The 21,882-nt window shown below is 31.7% G+C and overlaps 1 protein-coding gene across 3 annotated transcripts in view; it reads left to right on the top strand.

Annotated features, from left to right (window-relative positions):
- The first annotated feature begins 476 nt into the window (after nucleotides 1–476).
- LOC112679381 overlaps nucleotides 477–21,882 on the top strand; it is a 24,880-nt gene continuing 3,474 nt past the window's right edge. Inside the window, exons 1-5 of one of the 3 annotated variants that reach the window (XM_025549166.1) lie at nucleotides 477–1,146; nucleotides 8,751–8,983; nucleotides 10,174–10,396; nucleotides 14,354–14,515; nucleotides 21,670–21,864. In XM_025549166.1, the coding sequence (XP_025404951.1) occupies nucleotides 1,063–1,146; nucleotides 8,751–8,983; nucleotides 10,174–10,396; nucleotides 14,354–14,515; nucleotides 21,670–21,699 (732 nt within the window). In that variant the 5' untranslated portion in view covers nucleotides 477–1,062 and the 3' untranslated portion in view covers nucleotides 21,700–21,864. Of the gene's footprint in view, nucleotides 1,147–8,750; nucleotides 8,984–10,173; nucleotides 10,397–14,353; nucleotides 14,516–18,749; nucleotides 18,789–21,669; nucleotides 21,865–21,882 lie in introns of those variants that run through there. The other 2 variants (XM_025549168.1, XM_025549165.1) reach the window with 2 other exon arrangements.

Below are 21,882 nucleotides of genomic sequence, written 5' to 3'. Positions count from 1 at the left end.
TTCATCGATAACAATCCGTTTCCTGAGAAAACCACACACGATCATACGAGTTGCGATTCTCGTACCGGTACTATATAGTGTTTTTATTTATAGATAAAACGATATTCGTAATACACAGACTTGGATAAAATACTTTTTATAAGTATTTAGAATAAATACTCGAATACTTACAAAAAATTGTATTCCGAATACTTTTAAGATACTTCTAGTTTTCATACTATAAAATAATAGATGTCCACTAAACAGAAATATTTGAAATTGTAGACTAAATATATGTTATTTTATTATATTTTTATATTGCATAACTGTTATAGTTTATGGTTTACAAGAATAATAAACACCTGATATTAGCTTATACAAGATACGACGGAGAAGTAATAAAATCGTTTAAAAAAGAGATGGTTTAACGGTATTCGAAATACTTAAAAAGTATTCTGAACACAGTATTCCGAATATTGTATTCGGAATACTACCCAAGTCTGGTAATACATGATTTGTGAGGCCCCGTGCAAGCGCCTGTGCGGTCGGATCCCGGCCGTCGCCGATAGTTACCGTACGCGTACACGGCGGATCGTGGTTTCCGGTGCGCAGGACGAAAGGATGGCGCGTCGGAGGTCTCCTTGCCGATGACCGTCGAATTGTTCTTTCGGGGAACGCGCACGTACGCCGCCGCCGCTGGAGAGATCCCCTTCCACGTCGGTTCCGCCCGTGCGAATACCGCACCGTTCCGGACGGTCACCGATGAAAACCCGCCGAGGTAGTTCGGCCGACCGACCGTTCATTCCGCCGCGTCCCACCGTCGTCGCACGGTCCGTTCTCCAGCGCCGGAGAAAAAGTGTCACGCGTACATGGTCGTAATCGTTCAATCTCTGTCGGCCGACGATCGATCGAACGGTGATATGACATGTAGCTTACGACGCCGCGTCGGTTCGTCAAACCCCAACCCGTTATCGTTGTCCGTCCGATAACGTTTCAACGTTGGACGTTGTTTGTTTTCTTCCGTTCGCGGGCCGGAAACGTTCTCCGCGAATCGTTCGACACCAGTCCTGCACCGGTGGATCCATGCGGCACGGCATGTCGTTGACGGCGATCCGCGTGGCGTTGGCGACGTTAATGCTCGCCGACATGGCGTGCACGTCGAAAAAAGTGAGTGCAACACACACCCGTACCGTAACGATGTCTCCGCGTGTCTCTGCGGATATCGATTTGAACCCGAGCGCGGCCGAGGTGCCTTCGGTGCGACCGTGTATAAACGGCCGCAACACGAAAACATCGCTTCAGATGGTCGCGAGATCTCGGGGAAAATGGTATTTGCCACCTTTGCCGTCGTTAACGTTCCCGGCTCCGTCTCGACGGCTGGCGACGAATTCGTCCGGAACATATCCCTTAAATGTACGACGTTTCTCTGCGCGTTCTATAAAAAATCGTTTTGTTGCTCGTTGACCGTCTGGGATTGTGACTTTTGTTTGATTATAGCAAAACAACGGGCTTGTTATTTTGTTCGGAATCCGAAATTTAGAAATATCGATTTTCACACGTTTTCCGCGTGATCAACGATATTGGAAAATCTCGATAATATCGGGAATAGCCATCTCCATTATGTGTACCGTTGTATATTTTAATCTCTCCGGTGACTCGGTTATGTAAAACAAAACAAAAATTTAGTAAAATTTATGATTTGTTCAATAGCTGTGAAAATAAATCATCGAAACGTTACCGTCAAGCTAGTTCTGAATAATATAAATGACTGTCATTTGTAAAGCGCACGAATAATTCAAATCCTGGATTATTCAGGAGTTACACAATATAGAGATCTGAAAAGTCATGTTTGCTAAGCATTGACGAGTTTTATATATTCTTGATTTGTGTAATATGTCCAAAAAATCTGGAAAAATCGATACTTAATACTTAATAGTAGAACTCGGGGAGTGTTAATGTAATGTAGTATTATGATAATTAACGTAGTTCTCTCTCTCACTTACTCTTTATTTTCAAAAAAGTGTTGTGTTATTATTCATATCGTGTTCATTTAATAAACCAAATTCTATATCATACTTGGTTGATTGAAAAAATAATAATTATTGGTATACGTGTCCGTTCAGTTTTCATTGATTAGTTGCTTAAATGTTTAATATTAGTATTGGATAAAAACTATTTAGAATTGTTTAATCCAACAGTAAATTATTTATTCTGAATAAATGATTTAAAAAAATTGTGAATTATGTTCCATTTTTCTAAAACAAAATTATAATAACAATATAACATTTATAACAATGCAAATAATAATACTAAAATAATGTGACAATAACTATAATATAAATAACTATAACATTATTCAGAATATTGAAAATAGTAATAATTTAGGAATTTCTGAGGAATAATTTTACTTTTATATTAAAAACCATGTTGGTAAATAAATATTACATTTCCTTGTTTCTAATATTTTAAAATTTATTTTAAAATTATTTAAAAATAACTTAAATAAAATAAATTATTTTTTAATCATTTTAATACATTTACTTTCTAGTAGATAGTTAAGATGCTGTAGTATTATAATATTTGTAAAGGTACTATATTAAAATATTTTTTTCTGAAGTTCATTTGAAATGTATTATATTTGAAATATTTTTCATTAAAAATAATATTATTTTATTATAGAAGTATATTTGAAAATTATCATTTTAGTTTGAGTAAATGAACAAAAAATAATTAATGCAGAATTATTTCGGGTGATTATGGCCTGTGTTATTCAATACAGTATAAACGTAATCGTTAACATTTATAATAGATACTGCTATTCATTTTACTAATAAGTTTTTTGTTTTTAATCCTTAAATTAGGTTGAGATTATTAAAATCAGGGATTTTAAAAAATAATCATAGATATAAATCGTTTTAATTTGATATGATTTTTTTTAAACATTTTTATTCATTTTATTTTAAAGTAAATTAAAAAAGGTTAAGTACTTTTCCTTTGAACACTTTTGTGTTGAAGTTTTATTCAGCTCAGCCACTAAGGTATGACGTAGGTAAATTTTACGTAATAAAATTTTTTATTTATTTACTCGATGTCGGTTAAATTTTCTATTATTTTGGTTTAAAAATTAAAATTAGATATTAATAAGAGGATTGATATAAAATCAATATTTAATTTGTTTAAAATTATTCATTTATGTTTTTTAAATATTACATAATATTAAAAAAATAAAACATACCATCAAGAATAAATTATAATAAAAATGAATATGGTATGATGATGGAAATAGGGGTTTCGATAAAGCAAAATATCTAATACAAACGTACCAAGCAATTGAAATAATAATTAAACAATATATATATATCTTTGGATCATAATTATTTCCATGAGAGATAAACAAAATAAAATGTCATTAAGTATTTTTATTTAAGATACTGGTTAAATCGTAAAACTATAAATTTACAAAAAAGTATTTATTTTTTTTTCTAATTATTTTTAATGAAATAAAGAATGTTTTGATTAAAACTCTTTTTTATTTCTTTATTTAAACATTTGAATATAGTTGAACTGCACCAAAATAACTCTTTAATTATTTACTGTAATACTGAAAAAAAGTGTTTTTAGGTAGTAAATTGAAAAATAACTTCAAATTAATGTTAAATTCCTTCTAGCGTTTATATTTTATTATTGTATTTCCTTCTTTTTTATTAAATAAGTAATTAAAATGTATCTACAAGTAATTTTTCTTATTAATGTTTCAGTTCCTTACATTTTTTTTTTTTCTTAATTGCACATCGAAAAACTTATCCTTCCAAAACTTTCATCCCACTGATTAACTACTTACTGTTTTTTTTTTTTTTTTTTTAATGTACTATAGATATTTTATTTTACCATAATATTGCTATAATTGTTTAAAAGATAAATCACAATCACGATTATTATGTGAATCTCTAAGAACGAAAAATTGGACAACAATTTAAATATGTTTTATATTGTTGGTTAAAGAGAAAAATCAATATTCCAGAAGTTTTTGTTAATAAGTTTCAAATGTTTCGATATAAGTAGGCTTTTATTTTCAAAAAATGATCACATCGATTTCATCGTATGTATTAAATACTTTCATAGATAAAACTTAACCAATAGCACATATTTCGAGGAAACAAAGTTCTTATAGGTTATAAATTTATAACACAAGTGTTTAAATTATTCAATTTTTATAAAAATCCGTTTTGTTGAACAAAATTTTACAGTTGGAATCAATTTATCAATTATTGAGCGATCAAGAAATGAACGAATGATTACATTATATATTATATTTCATTAGTTACAATACACAATTATATATAGTTCAGATAAATAAATTAGAAATCAGTAATTTTTTTTTTTTATATTGTTCAGTGTAAATGAACTACAATTTAGAATATAACTATGATACTTCGTTTGAAAATGAAAATTGTTGAGACAATAAAATCCATGGATTAAAAATTGATCACAAATTGGAAAAACAAATAATAAAACTATGATAAGCATTAAACCAAGATTTTATTGAAATTATTTTTCTAATTCATCAATTTATTATTATTCGGATGTATTTTACATAACAACAAAAACAATAATAATAATAATAATAATATTAATATTATAACATTGTACAATGATGTATGTTGATATAAAATGCTATTAAATTAAAAAAGGGTAAATAAATATAGTAAAAACAAATTATTAGTTTTACGATCAAATTAAATTAAAATTATTCATAACTGAGTATATAAATAAATAGCTTATGTTTAGAAATAAATAAATAAGTGCTTTTTCTAGAGTATTATTATATTTGTAATGTACAACCGATTTCGAATTAAAATTTCATAATCACGTACTTAAAAATTACATAAAATCACGACTGAATAATAATAAATATAAAAAAAATAAAGGAAGGAATACATACATATGTATTAATATATTCCTTCCTCTATTTTTTCATAATCAGTAGCGATTTTATTGACTACACCTAATGATGAATTTTTAACTCGAAATCGATCGTACATTACAAATATAATAATACTCCAGGCTAAGCGCTTATTTATTTATACGTTAGTTTAAACTTGAATAAAAAATAATAAAAATAAAAAATAAGAATTTATACCAAAAAAAGTGTACAGTTATATTCGGTTGGTTATTGGATTTGTTTCATAAGTGAAAAAAAAAGTGCTTTGGAAATTTCCTTAATTTTTTAGTTTTCATATTTTCTCTAAAACTCATTCTTTATTAATTGCTTACGTATTTTTTTGTTTTTTAATATTTAAACTATTTATGAATCGCCTTTGACCCACATATTTACCATTGATTACAAGTCGTTTAATTAAGGTATGGATTGTACTAGGCAAACGCTGTTTAGTCCTCGGTCGTTAAAAATAAATTAAATCCTAACGTGTACTATCATTTGTGCGAATTTGTGTTACACCAGACATTTACCTTTTCAATGGAACACGTTGGTGCAAAAATACGCAACAGCACTAGTTGGCTTTGTAATCGCTAGGTGTTATTATTTTTATTCTTTTCAAATGTCAATGTCAGTGTAACTTGTAAAAAGTGATATTTAAAGAACAATGGGACACTCGCTCGGTGACACTGCTGAAGGGGCGGCAACTATTTATTTTTTTTTCCAACGTCAAACACAATATATTATTACCGCTCCGGTAATTGGTCGTGTATGTGTCCGCGATGCCTACTCCGCCTACCCCCGTCCGAACGCATTAAAGGTTTCGAAAGTCGCGCCGCGTTTTAGGTCGAACGAAACAGTGTCGTCGGCCCGAGACCGTCGTGAACGGCCGCGCAGTGCCGCGTTAAGTTACGGAACTGCCCCGGTGTAAATTGAAATATGGCGCCCTTAAGAAAATTACAATTCAAAATAAAAAATAATATATGCAATAAAAATAATATGTTATGGTCATAAAATCATACAAGAAAAAATATAACTATATATTTTTTATTTTATGTTGATCCTCAACCATTTTCCGCCTCATCAAACATCATACAATTTGCCACCCCAGGGCAAGTGCGCCCCTTGACCCCCGTCAAACGTGGCTCTGTAACCGCGAAACGAAACCAACGCGTTCGGTCCCTGGGACGTTGCGGCGCTCTTGCTGGTATTGTTTTTGTGCCACGCGTGACGTTCCCGATTCTTGGCCCGAACAACGGCAGTGGCGTTACCGTCCACTTGGTCAGCGAGGTAGAACACGATTGCGTATTAAATTGTATGCAACATTGTCAAATTTACTAATTTCACCGTAATATATCTGATAAATGATAGAATATAGATATATAGATAGATAGAAATAAAAAAAGATAGACATAGATATAGTACATATGTTTATAATACATATAACAGTTCTATAATAGTTCATAAAAGAAATTAATAATAAAATAATAAATAAAATGAATGCAACTAAATAAAAGTAACTAATAAATAAATAAAATTGAAAATTTTTATTTTATTAAAATTATTTGAAATTGCTTAAATTTGGATTCCCTGACATCTATAACCTACTAATTTTACTGAAACTCGGAAAATACAGTAAAATATAATGGAAACAACAAGATTTTGTTGTATGTGATATATTTGATATCGTTAACAACAAACATAGGTAATGAAAGCGATAAAGCACAGAGTATTTATTAACTTTTTCGAGTTCGCTCATATGGGCATGTGGACGAATTGGAATCAACGCTTAAAACTTCGTACGTAATTGTGTAGTTAAAAAACAGGTGAAATCGTACGGAATTGTGTTTTCCCTTTTAACTGAACGCGTGGTGTCCGCGTATCCGCGAATCGCTGTTCTTCGTAATCAGAAATTTTGAAATGTCAACCGAACCAAGCAAATATCTAAGGTTTATTGATCGACCGGTCGATGGTTCAACTTAAATGTAAATTTCCACCGCTCGTTGAAACTTTGCTTTTGTGTTTTAAGTTGAGCTTTGGCCTACAACGTATCCAATCGTGTTTTACTCCGTCGGTGGAGACACGACTAGGAAACGATTTCGTTAGTTTCATTTCGTCCGAACGTTTCAACCGAGACGATCACGCGGCGGCGCTAACGCCACAACGGGTCCGTCTCCGAAGTGAATATTAAATTCTCCCCGGGAAACGGTCGACGGATGCGATGCCCGTTCGGCCAGATCGAAACGAACGCGCGGCTGATTGGCAAAACAACGCGCGCCGGACGTTCGCCGAACACGTGAACCGTTGTCGTTCGCGTGCCGTCGACGGGTTCCTATGCTCAGACGCTCTGGTCGGTCCGTCGAGATCGACTTCTACCGATACTACATGCAGGGCCGTAGCGACCAAATATTGCGCCCGGGGCGAAACTTCAAAATGCGTCCTTAAGTATTTTAATTTATAAAAAAACTGAATATTTTTTTAAACGCAATATAAATAATGATTTTTCTTTATAGTTACTTTATAGTTATTCTTACTCGTATGTAAGCATTTGTTAATTTTATTTATATCAATTACTTATTAAAATATAAATATACATTATAATAATAAGTAGGTACATAGGTATAACATAATTATATTTATAATTTATATATGTAAATACATAAATACATAATTATACTTATAAGTTATAAGTTATAACTAGGGCAAGGAACTTCATGCCTTAAAAACCTTAAAATATGTATGCATTTATGCCCTAAAGAATCAATAAATATGCAATTTAAATATGTATTTAAAAAAATTATATTTGTAATAATTAATTAAATAAAAAAATTTAACTAGTAATAAATTATAATAATATTTTTATATACGATAGATATGATAATCTGAGATAATTTTTTCTTTTTTTCAATTTTTTTTTCATCTTATATTGAGTTTTTATCTAAAACAAAATACTTAAAATGGTTTTAAAAATAAATTAAATTGAAAACATTTTTTTTATTTTTAATATAGTTATAATTGGACTATAAGATATTTTCTTAAGTTGGAAAATTTAAATGACTGCCTGTTATCAGCCAAAATAATTTTATATTTAGAAAAGGTACGTTACACTTCTACGGAACTTATTGGTGCAAATTTAAAAAATCATTGGTCAATACTACTAATATCTGCAGGCAATTCATCCATAGATTCATTTTTCCGTTTAAAATGTTCGATATTTTTTGTAGTTAGCCTTAGCTTGTGCAGATTCTTCAATTTTTGCAGAATGTGTAAGTTTTTTTTTAGTTTTAATTATTTTAATGCATTCAGTTAGTGCACCAATAAGACACCTTGAGTTCCAAATCACGGGATATATGAAGAAATAAATCATAATTTTTTTTTATAAAATTTAAAAGCTTACTCCTTCATATGAATAATTGTCAAATATGCATTTATAAAATGAAAATGGTCAAATATTCACTTATAAATGAAAAATGGTCAAATATGCAAAATATGCAACTATACATTTTAAATATAAACTTGTATTGCTATGGAACAAATTTATATATTACTTAGCTATGTTTTTGATAATTATTTAAAAACATGCAAGTTCCTAGAAGTTCCGAGCCTTAGTTATAACTTACAACAATTAAATTGCAAATTTTTCATTTTTGCGCTCTCCTAGGAATTGTGCCTGGGAACTTGTTACGGCCCTAACTATATGTTTTATCGTGCCGGGCCTCCCGTGGTTAGACCGTCGTTGGTATTTCGTCGCCCGTCCCTCCACCGCAGAGATATTCGACTGTTATTTACCTTTGCGAACGATGTGTCACGCATTTTTTTTGTTCTTCTCTTCCAGCAAAAGCGCCAGCTCTTCCGAGAAAACGTGTTACCGTTTTTCGGTGGTAAAATCCCGGATTCTGCATTCGAAGCGGACCGCCTAGCGTTGAACATGTTGAACAAAGAAGGGATATCCGTACCCGATGGGGTACTGTTCGAGGCCAGACCCAAAGAATCATTCTACCAGAGCCAGCGGGACGACCCGGAGCTGTTCAAATCGATTGTAAAAATGATCCATACGTCTGACGGAAGGTAAATCCTTAACACGTGTCCGTAAAACAATTCCTTTTTTTTTTCTACTGATAATGAGCTTAATTGTATTCTGTATAAAACATAACGATGATGTTGAAAAAAGGTTAAAAAAGAAAAACACTACTCAACGGTTACTTTTACATAATCATTTGATAAACTTTGTACATTTCTAATGCAGAGTAAATATTGATGATTTTTAATAGTAATATGCGATAATTTTTAACCATTTGTAGTCGTGAAACTAAACTGTATAGTAATTTCGATTCACTATGCTTTCATAAATCTTTGTTATCTTTAATTAGGAAAAATACTAAGGTTTTAGATATTATTTCGTAGAGATAAGAATATCCTTTTCGGTAGATTTTTATTTCACGCAATAATAAAAGATATTATTCCTTTAAATTAGAGACCGGATTTCGATGAAAAATGCTTTTTTTTTTTATTTTTTTTTTTTTTTTTTTTTTTATTGAATGTTGATAGATAATACTTTCCAAGTACGTAGTTTGTTACATAAAACAGATATTTTAAAGGTGAAACTCTAGTATTTTTAATATTTAGTTTATAAATTTAAAATTACATACAAAATAAAACAATAAATTTATTAATTAATTATTTTTAAATCATTTTTTATAGAAATTTTTATAGTAAATTGTATTTTAAGCTATTATTAGAAGTATTTTCCGACTGATTATAGAGAATTTAAAATTTATTTATATTATATATTTTATGAAAATAATCAAGTTTTTACTTTTTCATCAATGTTTCAAGTAAGATATTTTACTGTAAACTTTTTTAATTAAATTAAAACTATAACAGTTTTCTTCAACGTTTAATAATTTATATTGCATTTATGACTCATATTTTTTTTCTAAGCCCAGTGTAACATAATGAATGAAAATCAATAGTTTTTTAATGTTTTCTTAAACTCGAAAAATTAATTTATTCGTAATATATTTAAACATATTGTTAAGACAATAACCAACAATGGTTTATTCATTTTAAATACTATCATATTTTGTAGCGATTAAAACGTAATAAAAAAAAAAAAAATCATAAGAAGTGAAATTTAAAATTATTAAAAGACATAAAAAAAAAAAAAAATGTTTTTTTCGTTAACAATTGAGTTTTCACAAATTCAAGACGACGTGAACAGCAATCGAGTTTACTGAAGTTTTCTGTCTTGAAATCAGGTTTATTCCTTCAGAAGGTCAGTACGAGCCTGAAAACGAAGTACAGTCGACGTACAAGATCTGGATACCTTCAAATTTAAAGAATTACCAATTACCAAGATTTAGGCCGGCACAAGAATCACTTCCTCTGCCAGTCCATACGCAGATATACGAAAGCAAATTTTCAATCACTCATCCCCCTCCCGCACAACAGCTGCGCGTTCCATTCTACTCGATACCACAGGTAAATAATAATCTTCACTGGTAGTGACATTGGCATTGCACATTATTTACTTCTTTTTATCTATCATAATCTATTATTATTATTATTATTATTATTATTATCATCGTCATTATTATTAATCTGACTATCCGTTGTTCATTTCGTTCCAAACTCATGAATATAATTATGCTCCAAGAACTATCTCAGTAATTACATAATGTTTAGACATCTGAATGCCTCGCGATTTGATTTCACGTACCTTAGGCCATTTCAACAACTGTCTTAGTGGTACAGTAAGTAATATAATCGAAAACGGCAGACCAACTGTAGGTTTAATTTTCGTTATCCTTTTATCTCGTGACATCGTTACATTTTGCTGTAGCATCATAATAGTATCGCTATAGTACCTATTAAAATTCCTTGTGATCAAGTATTCGTGAAAATAATACGTGGCGTAATATATTTGTAGTTCCGTTAACATTAATTTAATTTAATTACGTACAGCATTACGACTGTGCATACTATGTAAACGCATATTATGATTAAAACTTTTTCTCAACGGATTGATTAATTAAAATTTACATGTGCCCACTACGTACGTGAAGTATAATAATATATAATATATTATATTACAGTACTTATTACAGTAACTTAATAATATTTCATTTTATATCGTATTTTACTGTGTTCGAATTTCCAAAAAGATTGATGGAACAACTTACATATTTATGTTTGTCGTTATTATATTTTACTGAAGTGTTTTCTTAAGAAAAAGAAAAAATTTAAATAAATATGAAACAAAATGTGAATTTTCTTATGTACAGGTATAATAGGCGACTACAGATAAGCATTGTGATAACGAGTTCGAATCCCTTACTGACGAATAAATATATAAATTAATGCTAAATACTTGAGTTTATGCAAACAAAAAGTAATAAAATTCATTAAATTTCATTAAGCTACATATAATAATAGTTCGTTGTAATAATAATAATATTTCGTACCTTATTAATATTTGAATTTGTTTGATATATTTATCGATAGTATAATGTGTTGTCCATAATTATTTAATGAAATAAAAAATAATTGTTAGCACAATTTTTTTAACATTTACTACATAATATAGTAAATAATTCACAAGAAACTACTTTCGCATACTTTACCTATTTTATATTAATTTACAGTAAGTTATTTTTGGAAAAACAAGTTTTGATTGAGGAGAAATTATATGTACTTAGTTGTTTTCCAAAACATAGTTAACGGTATCTTGATACTGAAAATCTGTTTCGCGGTCAAGGATTGAAGCATACAATTTAAGAGTAATCCTTATTTTTCACTTCCGTATCAAATTGATTTTGGATAACGCATAATATTGTGTGTTTAAAAAACAGTAAAATTTACGCGTGGATACTATTGTCAACTTAGAAAACAAATCCTAATAAGTGTGTGACGGAGCATAACGACACGTTTTCGCCAACGAGCAGGCCGCAACGTTATTACGATTGATCTAGATCATTAAAGAGACCATCGTTATGGCCAAAAAGTGGTAAAAACTCGCAAATGGCATCGGCTATTATAGATCTATTTATTGGTACCTCGACCAAACCTATGGGGACAGAAATCAGCGCGACGAATACTGTGCAAAGTGTACAAGAAAGCACGAGCTGGCAGTAATTTTACTAGTCATTACGATGAACTACTAATGCACGGAAAGCAAGTTTCCCACTAAAGATGGAACTTATCGTACACATAGTTGAACTGGTTCGTTGAACGATGCGATACCTATGCTGAGGTATCTACAACAAATATCTAATCAAAAGTTAATTTTTTCATATTTTCCTTATCAGTGTGAATGAAATATGAATCACGAACGAATGAACGAGATTATTATTTGTCGTTTTGGCGTAACATGAACGATTTGTCATAATGAACTAATGAACTTAGTCTCAATCATATTTATATTCAACATCTTTGAACAGCCTTAAAATATCTATGATCATCAAACCATAGCCTAATATATATATTCGTATTAAGAAAAATGCGACTTTAAGAAATTCTATGTGAAGATAATATTGAATCAATATTTATTTACATATTAATATTTTGAAAACTTTAGCTATAACGGTTAGATTTAATTATATTATCGTTAGAAAAATTCATATTTTCCTTAAAAAATCAACGTATACAAATTTAAAAAATGATCGGATTTCATTCTTATTAGATTATATTATTTGAGATAGATCTCATTTCACTAGAAAATTACGATTAATTTTGAAATTGAAAACGTTAAATTGAACGATTTGTTAAAATCTTTACTCCTGTTATGTTTAAAACCTGAAGGTAAATTATTTTATTTACATATCTTTTCGTTTATTTCATTTTACTAATTTCTTGTTCACCCTTTAATGTACCTACGTATAGTGTTAAACATAAATAATAAATAATTTTTTAATATAAAATTTTTATGTTCGACGATATTTGAAAAACATGGAATTAACAAATAATGCTAGTTAATAAGGAATATTAGGACAAAAACAGTTGCTTCTCTCTCACTCATAGATTTTCAGTAGTTAGCCAACCAGATTTTTTTTATTCTTCTAAGTAGTGACGAGAATATGGAAATAAAATTGCCTCACTATTAAAACATGGTTAGTAAATCAACCATTTGAAAATTATTTATACGTAGTTACGTCCTATTTCAATAAAGACCGTTTTGTCATTTCACAAAAAAAAACAACAACAAAATAAAACAGGATGTTACGACTTTACCATCAACTGTATCAAATTTTAATGCATTCGATATGATATAATATTAAAGAAAAAACTATTTCTCCGGCGGAACAAAAATAATCGAATAATTTAATTTTAATAACATAATTTTTGTACTTCTATGTTATTTAAGTTATGCAGTGGGGAGGTAGATGGGAGGACGATGTATTTTCCTAGAATTTAAGCATTATGGCGATAAAAATCAGAGCACTTCAACACTCCCATAATTAATGTATGGATGATTATCTTAATAAATTAAAATTAAATCTTCTTTATAGTTGTTTTAGTGTTGGCTTTTTTTTTTTTTTTTTTTTTAATACGATTGTTGTTCTAATTCCTCGAACGAGAAATGACCAAATTGTAATTCAAATGTTTTCTCGAAATTTTATAAATGTCGGTAAAACATCGAGGTAAATCTAAGACAGTATCAACGAACAGTCACTAAAAAAGAAAAAAAAAAGTTATAAATTCATGTTAATTGCCTTAAAATTAAAAATATTAAAAGCTATTTTCGCACGAGTACCCCTGGCCAATTTCGTGTAGACGATTAGTGGGAAAAAACATAAACGAGCTACGGTTCTCGTACCGTATATTCTATTATTTGTATCCGTCGAAAGAGGAGCAATATTATAGTGCTCTGCATGGTCTGGTCTAGTACGGTCCTAACATAACAATATTATTGAATCGTCGGTTTGGTCCGATTCAATAATTTTTAGGAGTAGTTCGGTCCAGTCCTCAGATCAAATGCATCATTTTCAATCCGGTCCGGTTTCAAAAAAAAGAAATGAAAATCAATTCAGTCCGGTCCCAATCATGGTACCTACATAAAATCTAAATAGAGATATTGTTATGTAAACAAATAAAACGAAAAAAAAACCTACAATTTTCGGTATATATTTATTCATAGAGTCGGGTAGTTCGATCCAGTGTAATATGAAACGCATCATATGGTACGGTTTGGGTTAATAAAAACTGAACTTTACGGACCAGTCCATAAACGATCCAAAATGTTTTAAGATCGGACTGACAATCCGGTCTACGGTCTAGTTTATTAAATGTTATTACTGGTCCAGTCCGACTTCGGTCCCCAGGTAAAATTTGTAGTGTGGTCTGGTCCTTAAAATAATGAACCGTCTAGAACTAACTACAATAGTAGTAACGATTTCGGTCTAAGAAGAAATTTATTGAATTTAATAAATTCTATTGCAGAGTTGGGACGCGCGAGATGGTCACAGGCCCCACATCGATCAGTTCAATCAAAATATTAATAATGTTATACATTTCCAACAAAACTTCAACGCCGTACAATTGACGCGGTTCGCGTGTGATCGATCGGGAAAAATGTATCCGGATCCTGAGACTCAATGTCAGGTAACGTATTTATCCATTTTATGTGTACAGCACGTTGAAAAAAATAATAAAACATAAAACACTTTCGTAATCGGTTTACATTGTGTGTCAGGACGCGTTTCGTTTCGTTCACACTTCGAAAACGACAGCGTAACATCCTATTTTACTATTGCGTCGTGACGTCCTCTATAAAACTACTCTTTAGAGGTTTTTTTGTTTTCTTTAATGAAATCGGCAGCGTTCAGTTCTCCCGTGTGCAGTAAATGTGTTTTTCGTTTTATTTTGCGGATCGGTACTGTATATTATGCACACGTACGGGAACGTGGAGGACCCTTATACGTAAACAAGAAAATATATTTTTTCTTACATCCCAAATAAGATTTAAATATGTCATAATAAGTAATAATAATAATCAACTACTTGTTCAATAATTAAAAATAATAAAAAAGACAACGAATATAAGTAATATCATCATAATATTATATTTGCTTTAAACGAATGGCTTAAACCGTTTAAGTGTAAGCAGTTAAACAATGAGTAAATAATTATATATTAAATAACCACAATTAAGCTCGTGGAACTTTTATCTAGATTCCAAAACAACGTTGATTTTCAATAAACGTAAATACACATCCATAATTAATAATGGATAAAATTAAATTTTAAACGTCCGAATGTATATAATATATATAATCCGATTGAATACGTGTCAACATGAATAAAATATTTTTTAAGTGTCCCAATTTAAATATCGTAAAATCACAGGGGAGGGCCTGAGCTGCAGCCCGCCCCTAAACGCGGCCCTGCGCAAGTACAAACGTAAGTTCGTTTCTCGTGTCCGATCCACGAAAATAGCACATGGGCGTATTTTAGGGGGCGAAGGGGTGATCAACCCCCTGAATCCGTATTTAAGAAATTGATTAAACGTGAGATACACATTTCAAATTCTTTTAATGTAAATCATTTTATATCTAACTCAAATTACGCGTGGCTGTGAACGCTAAATTGGATTTTTGGTCGGGTATACACTTAGTGCAAAATCAAATAAAACACAAGCGTTAAAAAAGAACTACTCAAAAGTCAATTTTAAGTGGATCCGATAATAGATTAAAAAAAAAAAACAATCATTAAGGATTCACCTAATTTAAATATTACCAACAATTTTACTAGTAAATTTTGAGCCTGAATTAAAGAAAAAATTTGAGCCCCTCCCCCCCCCAAAAAAAAAAGTAAGTCTAAATACGCCCCTGGAATGGCAGACGTTCACGTGGAGCGGTACCATGGATGAAAATAATTACTACAACAATGAGATATGGACATTTGCGATGGTTTGTGAGCCGTTTTTCACGCTCAATACGTTGTTGCGGGGGCGTCGTGCCGAGAACCGTTTAAACGATCGGCCGCGGGCCCGAAGCGAATCGCGTGCACGACTCGAAGTTTTTTTTCCTTTTTCCCGTTTCGCATCATCATCTACGATCGTTCGCGTTGGACCCACGTGATGGTTGGACTAAGCTCTTGCCGTCGATGCTGCTGTAATAACTCTCACGACTATTTCGCACCGGTGAAACCTCTGAACAGTGGAAACTCGCCGGACTGTAATAGATATCCGTTACTGAGAGATATTAACAACATATTATGCATATACTTTTGTCTCGGAAAACTTAAGTTCTATCGACTCACTATAAACATGTTATACTCGCAGTGAACGCAAATCAAGAAATTTAGTTTCATATCGGAGTGTAACCAGGAATCTATTGGTTCTACCATGGTATGCGTGTGGATTTCAAGACTTTTTAGATTTTATCTGTAGTAAACGAAAAAGAAAAATCACCAGATAATCGAAATGACCAAAAAATAAATGGTTGGATACGATTGGGAATGATATGAGGGCTGTTGGAGTGCAGTGATGGGAATTATTCGAGTATTCGATGCTACAATACAAAACGTAACGAAAATTATTCGTTTAAGTTTTCGCGTAACACAAAACGTTTAATAATAATAGGTATTGAAGCATCGAATACTAATATTCAAATGTTCAAATAATCAAATATTCTAATATTCAAATTATTTCTGGTGGGCCGGTTCGAATTCGGATATTCGAATAATCGAATATTTGAATACACATTGCATCTCTATTGAAGTGTGCGTAGAGAATGTAGAAAATCAAAACGAGTGGATGCTTCGGACAAGGGTGACCGACCCCAAATAGTTGGGAAATATGCGAAAGAGAAAAAGTTTCTGTCCTATAAATATTAATCGTAGCAAGATGAAACATTTACTGAGCACTAAGATTAGCATTTTGAAGACATTTTATAGCTTTGAAACATTTTAATGAAATGTGTGCTGTTTATTGGCACTTGAAATTTAAGATGTCTTTTTTTTCTTTATTTTTTACAAAAGTTAGAATATTAAAAGTTCAACCTAATTTATTAAATAAATTGGTTTTACTGCCATATCAATCTTCTTAATAAATTACAAGTACGCCCTGGTACCATTGTCATCCCTGACCATCATAAGACTAGCCGCCTAAATCGGGTCTAATTGCACTTATAATACGTGCACGCAGGGATCGACGCCACTGGCCACTGACGATTGGCGCTCGTGGTTCGCAGCGATACGAACACGCGGCGACAACGTTGATCTGGTCGGATGAAAGAGTTCTAACGCGCGAAGAAAACCGGTTTCAAATAAAACGGTTAGCTCTAATAAAATATAATAACAATATCGCAAACAGCGCTGGAATGCGACAAATGATGAAATTCTGTACTGTAAATCGTTAGTCTGGTGTCTCCGTGTATAACACAACGTACCGGTTACGGACGTATGCTTCGAGATACGGTAAATTATTATAAAATATTGTTTTGATCATTTTACATAATGGTGATTTAGCGGGAAACAAACCGATTTACGCGGTAACTAAAATGTAACGTAAAACGATCACCAAGCGCGTAACAGAATTTTTTATTTTTTCGCCATCTTGCATCGCATTTTAGCTGCACACATAGGTGTGCGCACGGGGCGAGCTGGGTGAGCTCCGGTTTGACCGGCATTTTTTCGGAGGCATAGTAAACTTTAAACTGACCATAGTAAAATGTTTATATATATTTTAATATGTTCGTGAAAATTAATTAATTGTATTTATACCATTTGATTTTAAAGAATTTAAAGTTTTACTTTTAACTTCAAAAATATAATAGAAATATAATACTTGATTCTATGTATTGATATAAATACTACATTGTTTTTAATTTACAACAGAATCTACTATATTGAATTGTTAGAAAAATATTAGGGGTACTATCTAAATATTGGGGCAATAATTGTATTCAGGCTCGACTGGAAGTAAAAGTCTGCGCACGCCTATGGCTGCACCGCGTGTACGGTTTACATTTTGTTGGCAAGAAAATGAAAATATTTTTCCATAAACCACTAGATATTATGATAAAAATTATAACCGTTTACGAAGCGGTAGTTTCCACTAAAGATGTAATATATCTTCGAATAATCGAATTCGAATAAGTCCGCCGTAAATAATTTGAATATTCGAATATCAGTATTCGATGCTACAATACCTATGATTATTAAACGTTTTGTGTTGCGCGAAAATTTAAACGAAGAATAATTTTCGTTACGTATTGTATTGTAGCATCGAATACTGATATTCGAATGGTCGAATATTCGAATACTCGAATAATTCCCATCACTGGTTTCCACGAGTTATTTTTACAACGCACTGTTTGCAAAAAATAATAATAATAATAATAATAACCGTCTAATACCTACGGAACGGTGTTTACCAGTGTTGGGAATAGATAGTCCAAAATTTATCTAGATAAAAATGAAAGATAATATGTCCAAATGCATCTAGATAAAGATAAAAGATAATTTCGTTTTTTTATCTAGATAAAAAAAAAAGATATTTTCAAAAAATTTTATTTTTTGGTCAATATTTCATATTTGTAATCTATGAAGGATCAATTATAATCATTATTATCAATAGGGACCTAGGTGTTAAATGTTTATTATAGTAATGTAATGTACCATTAAGCAGTATTTATATATAATGCACAATATTTAATGATAGTTAATCACTAAAATGTTCCCCCCCCAAAAAAAAAAAAACAATGAAAATTGCTCTGTACATATCAGGATGAATACAGAATACATAAGAAATTATTTTAAGTTAACAATATTGTATTATATATAATCTTTATTTGATGATTTCATTATTCTATAAGTATTTACGACTTCACAGGTTCCAAGAGTGAAGTATTGACAATTCAGCGTATGAGTTACCAGTGTATACTAAAATCAAATACCTACTATATTTAGAACTTTCATGGCAAAATAAGAAATTAAGTTTAAAAATACAAAAAATATTTTCCCGATATGAAAAAACAAACAAAATGTCATACCAAGAAATAATGATTAATTAATTAATTAAAAAATTAATTATAAATAATACACGAATTATGATTATGAATACAAAACTATATATATATATATATATAAGAAAGTCAGGTTAGTTACAGAGTTTATAATTCAAGAACGGCTGAACCGATTTTGATGATCTCTGATTTGTTGGATTCGTCTACGAACAAGAATAAAAATAACTCTAATCTTGGCAAGAATACAGACAATTATCTAGATAAGTAAACATTTTATCTTAGATAAGTAATAAGATAACTTAGCGTTATTTATCTAGATAATATAAAAGATGACAAAAAATCTATCTAGATAATTTACCTAGATAAATTTATCTGGATAAATTCTAACACTGGTGTTTACAATTTGACCTGTCAATTAGCGGTTCACACTCGCTGTGATGCAATTATAAAGTTTATTTGGTATTGCGTCAAACGTATCCGCAGTACAACGTTTTATCCTCTCGAAAACGTTGGAAACTTTTGGATAAGCACGTTTCACGATGAGCAACAGAGAAAAAAAATGAAACTTTGATTGAAGATTTCTCAGTATCCTCATATTATTCAAGTGAAGGCGCACAGGAGACGAACAAATAATCGTCTTGCATTATAGAAACTACGTAACTACGGAATGCGCGTTGAACTCGCACCGTAATTGCAACGAATTTAAATCGGTGGAATCGATTTCACGTAAGGTCCCGATGTCTAGACAAATAGCTTATCGTTTTGTCGATTGTTGCAAGCGAAGAAGTCGTGCGAGAAATCGATACAATTATAAGAGATATTCCGACCGTCGCGAAACATAAATCCGTTAACATCGGTTTGTATGAGTTTGACGACGCGATACTTGCGAGTTTCGTATGAGAAAGAAGATAACCGTGATTGATTTTCGATGGGGACGCTCGGGGACGCGCACGTATCGACAAATGAAAAATCAACGGACAAATAACAAGTAAGAAAATACCAACTAATTAAGAAAACAACGTTTTTGAAATCGTTGAATATGATTTTGTGACTTAATATTTCGGAACAAACTAGTGGATCGTTGGTCCTTGTGTAAACGTAATTCAAAACGCGCTCGGTCAAAATTGATGGCCGTGCGCGCACGCTTGGATCGCATTTAAATGGTTTTCGGTGGTGGAACGAAGAAATAAAACATTTTATCGTAACAGTGAACACAAAAAGTTGTAAAAAGTAAAGAATAAAATAACAATTTCGCTCAAATCTTCCATCACTGTTCGTGACCGACGGCACGTGTTACGTCCGTTAAATCTCGACGGTTGTTCCCTCGCGCCCCAAGATCGATGTCGTAACAACGATGCGAGAACGGTTTTAACGGAAACGAAAAAGATCTGCCCGCTTTTACGATCCCTCGCAGATTGCAACCGTTGAATTAATTAAAAATAAAAGTTATCGTGTTCACTTACGGGGAGAACTATCGGTTGAAGAAAGAAAGAAAAAAGAAACGTGGTAGTTCTCCCATTTCATATCGTGGAGACAAACAGCTGATGTCTGCGATTTACCGATTCCTCTTAAATCCTTAAATCTCTGTTGTTTCACTCCACGTGCGCGCGTGCACTCACACACTCACGCACACGCACGTGTAATTTTTCATGTGAAAATAACTCAAAAATTAACAAATTTTAACCGCATCGTGTCACCGACCAACTTTAGGTTGTCGGTCCTAAACAGGAGTAAAATGTGATAATACGTAGAGAACTAGTATTCGTTATGATTTTCGCGTTGAAACTTACACGTGCACGTACACGGATGATTTTTACCAGCAACACTCTGTGCGGCCAGTAGCCGGATTTAACCATTGTGCCACTTTAAGCACTAAACAAATTGTCGCTTTTTAATATAAATATTTTTCTAGTCTAAAAAATGTCATTAAAGCTTACTATTATAGTTTTAACTTAGAACTATAATGAAATAAAATAAAAATATACAGCTGTTATAAAAATGCATATATACATTCATAAAAAATACTTAATTATAAAAATATGATATAAAATATAATGATAAAAAACATGGTAGTAAAAAATGCTTAAATAGTTAATTTTTAAATTATATTCAAAATTAAATAGTGCCCTAGTACCCGTCGGATTTAATAAAATAAAACATTTTATAATTAGTTGGATTTATTTTAGTTCTAGTTATATATAATAAAAATTAAATTTTAAAAATTATTCGCCGTCCTTGAGAAATTGCTGCCCTAAGCACTAGCTTATCGTGTTTACTGGGAAATACGGCATTACGTGCGGAAACTTACGTCAGTCCGGAATAACGTCGCAACTGGGTTGTTCTCCGATATTTGCATATTTGCTCGAGGCCAGAGCGTTATTATATCAGAGTCGGTCGTGTTCGGTTTTCGTTTTCCGTATGATTAACAAACACGATCGGGCGATGACTACGGTTCGATAAACATTTACCGTTTCGGATTTAAATAGATGTTTTTTTTTCCGTTTTCGCCGTTTCAACGGGCAACGTTTCACTGGACCCGCTTCCGTGTCGTGCTTGGCGCTCTGCTCACCGAAAACGCACACTTTTTTAATTCGGCGCATCTCGACGAGTATTTTAGAGTATTTTAAAGAGTATTTTACAGCGGGTGTAAGATAATCGTTTACGGTGAGGAGAACGAGGCACTTGCCTTGGGCGCCTGAAGCTGGGGGTCGCAAAATATTTAATAATTAACTTATTTTAAGAAATATTATTTCTTGTTCTGCTAGAAACCTAATTACAATTTTTCAGATTTTTTCGAATCGTATTATACAAATTTAAAGCTGTGAGTGTGACAACCCTACAAACTAGGGGGCGTATTGCTTCAGTTCTGCCTCAGGATAAAAATGGCTTGGTATGGCTCTGACGGTAACCTCCGCGAGCATTCCACCCGGATCTCGTCAGCGGCGTACGTGTACCAGGGCGGACCATGGGATCGTGTGGTTTCCCGCGGGCACGAACTCC

The sequence above is a fragment of the Sipha flava genome, unplaced genomic scaffold (assembly GCF_003268045.1).
Source record: "Sipha flava isolate LNK unplaced genomic scaffold, YSA_version1 134_pilon_pilon, whole genome shotgun sequence".
In the NCBI taxonomy this organism is placed as follows: Eukaryota; Metazoa; Arthropoda; class Insecta; order Hemiptera; family Aphididae; genus Sipha; species Sipha flava.
Note: the sequence above shows the minus strand (reverse complement) of the source record. Positions and strands in the feature narration are given on the sequence as shown.